At 40.8% G+C, this 5,762-nt stretch overlaps 1 protein-coding gene across 1 annotated transcript in view; it reads right to left on the reverse strand.

The window, feature by feature from the left end:
* SNX14 (sorting nexin 14) overlaps positions 1–5,762 on the reverse strand; it is a gene marked incomplete at its 5' end in the record, with an annotated part of 44,277 nt that overhangs the window by 9,745 nt on the left and 28,770 nt on the right. The window contains 2 exons of the mRNA XM_010141847.1: positions 4,970–5,089; positions 5,267–5,307. Coding sequence (XP_010140149.1) covers positions 4,970–5,089; positions 5,267–5,307 — 161 coding nt within the window. The remainder of the gene's footprint in view (positions 1–4,969; positions 5,090–5,266; positions 5,308–5,762) is intronic.

Raw genomic sequence — 5,762 nt, forward strand, 5'->3', positions numbered from 1 at the left:
TCTGAGGAGGAGCCGCTGAGGGATAGTCTGGAGAAAAGGAGGCTCAGGGAGATGTTCTTATTCTCTAAAACTACCTGAGAGGAGGTTGCAGTGAGGTGGGGGACAGTCTCTTCTCCCAAGTAACAAGCAATAGGACAAGAGGAAATGGCCTCGAGTTGTGCCAGGAGAGATTTAGGTTGGATATTTGGAAAAATTTCTTTACCAAAAGGGTTGTCAAGCATTGGATCGGTCTGCCCAGGGCAGTGGTGGAGTCCCCTTCCCTGGAGGTATTTAAAGAAGATGTGTCGATATGGTGCTGAGGTACGTGATTCAGTCGTGACGGGGTAGTGCTAACAGTTGGACCTGATGATCTTAAAGGCCTCTTCCAACCAAAATGATTCTGTGATTCTATGAATCTGTGGTGTCTTGTTCAGCTTGTTGGTAAGAGTTAACCTGGGTATACCCTATTCATGGCAACAGAGTTGGCAGCACAAGCACCAGGGAATGTGTAGTGTACTCTCAACAGATTCCAAAACGTTGATACTAGAATAACCTGATCTGTGTCAGACAAGGTGCATGGGAATGGTGTGGCAATACAAGCATCAGCGGGAAATCAACTCTAGCATTTACCAAAGAAATTTTGCGTTGAAGAGCTTTCTTTCTGTGAGATAACATGTTCTTCTCACAGATGGACACTGGAGTTGTGAACCCCCTGACTCTTTAGCTGCCTCCCAGATCTCTTCATTGACTTCATACAGGTAGCTCATACATTCCAGGTACAGATATTTAGTATCCATGTCTGTCACCAGAAGGTAAAGGTGCTTGGCTACTGCACAGAGCTTCACAACAGAAGTGAAACGACAGAACTGAACAACCGAAGTCTATGCCTGTCCTGGTTTGAGTCAGAACAGCGCTAATTCCATTCAGTGATTTCACTTTCAGAGACTTTCAGTCTCTGCTCAGTGGCTGCACTGTCTGAAGTTAACGGCACAGTTCTGCAGACACTGTCTGCTCCTAGAGGTGATAACGCTTGATGTTTGCAGTTACTGCCAGGGACTGGTGTGCAGAAAGGCTCTTGCTCACCCTTGCTCCTGTGCAGACCAAGGTCACTGCTGAAACCTGTGTGCCATGGGGGGGGTGCAATAAAAGGCCACTCCTGTGGGGAGGAGCGGACAAGACAGGTGACCCTGAACTGACCAGCAAGGTGTTCCATCCCATAGAAGTCATATTTCATAAAAAGCTGAGGGATCACAAAGGTCAAGCTCTCTTCTCCAACAGCCAGTGTCTGAGGAGGACTCTCAGTTCTGCCTTCGATCCCAATCCGTGCATAATATTCGGTACAAAGCTGAGGGATTACAAGGGTCAAGCTCTCTTCTTCAATGGCTGGTGTCCGAGGAAGACTCCGTCTGTGCTGCCTTTGGTCCCAATCCATGCATTCCTGAATCCAGTTCCAGAATCCAGCTCCTGCATCTGGTTCCCATCTGCTGCTGAGCCCAGTCTGGGACTGCCCCAGTGTTAGCCCACACCATCAGTGCTGACGGTGACACATTTGCCATCAGGCCATTTGGGTTTGGGATTGGTATTGTATATATTTAATTTTATTGTTATAATTTTCATTAAAGCAGTTTTAGTTTTCTTTTTCAGTCCTTAACTCTCTCTCCTTCATTCCCTTCTCTTCCCCTTTGGGAATGGAGAGGGGTTAATAGAGAGCACATGTCACTCATCCCGTGGCTGGCCCAGCCCCAACCCATGACAATGCCACATGTATTTGTGGGGGGCAGAGAGGGGTGTTACCTCTGTCTACCTTTGGTCTGGCCTTTGGACGGAGCACCCTTGGTGCATGCATTCCTAGATAGTGTTTTCTGGCTTAATTTCATTTGAAATAAACTCAGTTAATGAATTCTAAGACAGCTCTCTACTACATGAAAAAATGGGGTAAGCAGAGATGATCAGTTGATATGCTTCCCAAAAGCATCACTGATCTGAACTGAAATGGTTTGGCAGAGGAAATCAGTGTGGCTTACAAATCAAATGCAAGAAGTGACAAGATGTAAACGGCAGAGTGTCTGGGACCTAGCACCCAGCATGGGCTGACTTGAAACTTGAAATAGAGGAAACTGTCTTACAAAGAAGGCACAAGCACCCCAACAAAGGAGCAAGAGGGATGAATTTCACAATGCTCATGGAACACTCAGCAGACACCATAATGCAGCACAACCTGGGATATCAGATCTCATCAATAATTAGAGTCATTGTGTGAGTAAATTTGTGTACTCTGGCTAAACTGATCAATGGGAAATCAGTGTGAACACAGTCAGCACATGAACTCCTTATGCATACATGCCTCTGCTGGTCAAAACCGGTAGTATAATTTGAGCACAAAAGATACCGAGTATCTGATCATAGAACTGTCTTGCAGCATCCCCCAAAGCAAAGCGTCTTGAGAGCCCATCATTAAGTAATCGTAACTCTGCAGGAAGTATCTGAAGTTTGAAACTTTCAATCCATTTACAGCAAATGGCTCCCCAAAACACATTTCTTTTGGGAAAGAATAAAGCAAATCTAAAATACGTGCTGAACCAATTCCTTATTCATAAAACAGCTAACTAGAATAAAGTTGCTTATAGGAAAACAGTGAACGCACTCTCACGACAGGAGTGAGAAGGAGTGGAGAGCTGAGGCTAGCCTCATCTTTTTTGCCCTCTGCGAAGAAACTCATATCTCATGACAAAAGCACCTCCTACAGGGTGATCAGCAGTACTAGCAACAGCTTTAACTCCGACTCTACGAACTCTCGTCTCGATGGAGTGCATACATGGACAGTTAGTCAGCGGGAAGCGATAAGGAAGTTTCCCCCACAGTACTATTGCTGAAAACAACATTAGAAAACAGAAGGCAGTAAAGATCTATATGTTGTTTAGGGAAACTTCGGTATTCCAAAATGAAAGCCAAGGTGCAGCCAGCTCTTTGCTTTCCTGGGATCACCACAGATGAAACGGGAAAACTGCATTTCAGAGCTATATACATTTTGGTAACTTTTACAATGCAAAACTGTTTTGAACACCACTTTAAAGAATTAATTTTGATTTTTTTTTTCAAGCAAATTACAGAAAGAACCCTGTCTTCATAGGGGTGCTTGAGTTTGAAGCTCGTTGCTCAAATATAAATGTTAAATGTATTAAAGCTATTAACTTCAGCAGTTCTTGGCAGTTTACAGTAAAAAATTAACTGATTGTTCATGCTATGCTGCAATATGCTGTCAGCCGTTTGCAAGAGACACCTGAAGTGTTTATGCATGTAGTGTTTCTAGCACAAGTCAAAACCTCTACACCTGATTTTTAGAACTGCTGATACATTTATACCCCTCTGAATACACAGCAATAGCAAAATACCTTAACCTTGGAAGCAGCATCCAAGGTGAGAAAGGACTTGAAATGAAGGATACTAATTTTGTGTTTGTGCTTATATAAGGTGACACAACAAAACTGGCTGTAGTAATTCAGAATTCAGGTTTAGAAGATGAAATCTAAATAAATTAATAGAACCTAACTGCCATTGTACTTAATCATAAAAGTTTTGTAGCTGCAAGTTCCCCAAGTCTCATAACACTATAAAAATGTCAATAGTGCAGGAAATAAAAAGATCCATTTTTTTCAACAGCCCATCACCAGCAAAAACCATAAATGGGTCCCAGACTTCTAGCTCTTGCAGGAACAGAACAAGCACAGACAGCACTTTTCACCAATACTCTTCCAGCCCCCAACCGTTTTCAATTAAAAAAAAGTTCAAGATCTGGATGCAGTTTCTCTACAGGTATTCACTTTGAGTATGTTTCCGTTTCATGAGTTCGGCCAGTCTCATCTTACAGCTGCTGAAGTTCTAGCATTCTCAACATCTTTTGGCAAGGAGTTCCACAAACCTATTACCCATTGCAAGAGCCACCACTTTGTTTTGAACCTTGCTCCTACCACCTTAATTTAATGCCTCTTTGAACTACAAGAGAGAAGGGGAAAAACCCCAACCTTTATCCCCTGTCCTCTCATGTTACAGATTATTCTTTAGACAATCATACATCTCCAATATTTCACTTTGCAAAATGAAGTGTCCTGGCTTACATGATCCAGCTTCAACTCTTCTTCCCAAAGAAAATGAGATAGCAGAAGATCAGAGAGCACTGAGTTTTCTTTTAGAACCTCTCACATGCCAAAGTGTACGCACATTAAGTATTTTGGCCCAAATCACATCAACTCTGTAACGCTGAGCTTGGGTCTCTGAAATCCTAGTCCAGAAACAATATTCCTCTGTCAGTTCCATAAATACATTAACACTCTAAAGCAGTTTAAGACAGAAACACGAAGACCAGTGTCTTTTTAAAGCCCCTGAAGCTAATGGAAGTAAGTTTTCAAGTTTTACCAGGCTCTAGCCACAAATATAGGAAGATTACGAAAGGAACTATCTTTTCCTACAGTTAAGTAAAAGGTTAAAATGGGAAGTGCTGGGGTTTAACTGTGTCAGCGTTAGAAATATCAGTGAACTGTGTACTATCATTTTAAAGGCATATACTATCATTTTATCAGCACCTTGAGCAAGTGTTTGACTTGTCAAAATGCTAAGCTCTTCACTTTGAAAAGGAAGCTCCCTTGAGGCATTAAAACATTCCCCATTTTACACTTCTGCTTTCCCTCCTCCTCTTCTCTGTATCCTCATCACCAAATCCAGTGTGAAATAAATAAAACTGACAAAAAATAACCAACCTAACAAAAAACACAAGCAACCCCCCCCCCAACCCTCAAAAATCATTCAGACTAACTTATTTACCAGACAGAAGATGACAAAGCTCTCTGCACTATTTCCTCTCATGTGAAAAGACAACAGAAAATAGGTAAATTGCTATATTTATGTGGTTTTTCTGTTTATTCTTTGCATTTTCAGCGTATGGTCAATTTTCCCCGCTCCTGTAAAGGTAAGGAAGGAAGATAACTTACTGTACCTTCTTGTTGTTTTCGGAAGTGGGACTCAAAATGGTAAGTTCAGGCCTACTTGGTTTAGGCTTGGGAGATTCACAGGAATTGATAAAATTCATGATGAATGGCTCCAAATGCTGACCTTTCTGAAATAAGACATAAGTGACCCATCACTTGCATAATTATAGAATTGAAAAAAAACCAAACCAAACCCAACCCTCCCCAAAACTGAGCTTCTAAACAAATTTTTGACTAGCCTCTAAGTTAGTAAGCACGTGAAAGTAGTTATTGAAGTTAAAACGTTGGCAACCTGGAAGACTTACTTCTTTCATCAGCTTTCCTGGAACAGATTTTATAATTTTACCTATAATTAGAAACAGACAAACAAAAAAAATTTCTTGTTATCACACTGCCTGATCTTAAAGACATTTTGCTCTGCTACATTTTATGCACTCATTCTCTAGTACTTAATTTAAAGATACAATAGTTTTTAGAATCTATGGGTTTTTGTAATTTGGTACTAAAAGCTATAAAAACGAAGTATTCCACATATCCAGCTTATAACTTAGTGTTCAGTACTCTTCAGGAAGATATGTAAAATATGATATAAAATATAAAAAAATATACAGATGATTATCTGAATACTTTAAGGAAAAAAAAGCAAAGTATTCTAGATCTGCCTTTGTAATTTTTTCTAGAGGCTCAGACATAAATAGCTAGAGCATGGTAACACCAGTACTAGATGACACCAGTGTAGGCAAAATTTTGTGTATTTAAGTTCATCCTTCATAACATTTATCACAAAAGAAATCACAAAAA

This window comes from Buceros rhinoceros, unplaced genomic scaffold (genome assembly GCF_000710305.1).
Source record: "Buceros rhinoceros silvestris isolate BGI_N320 unplaced genomic scaffold, ASM71030v1 scaffold4958, whole genome shotgun sequence".
Lineage (NCBI taxonomy): Eukaryota > Metazoa > Chordata > Aves > Bucerotiformes > Bucerotidae > Buceros > Buceros rhinoceros.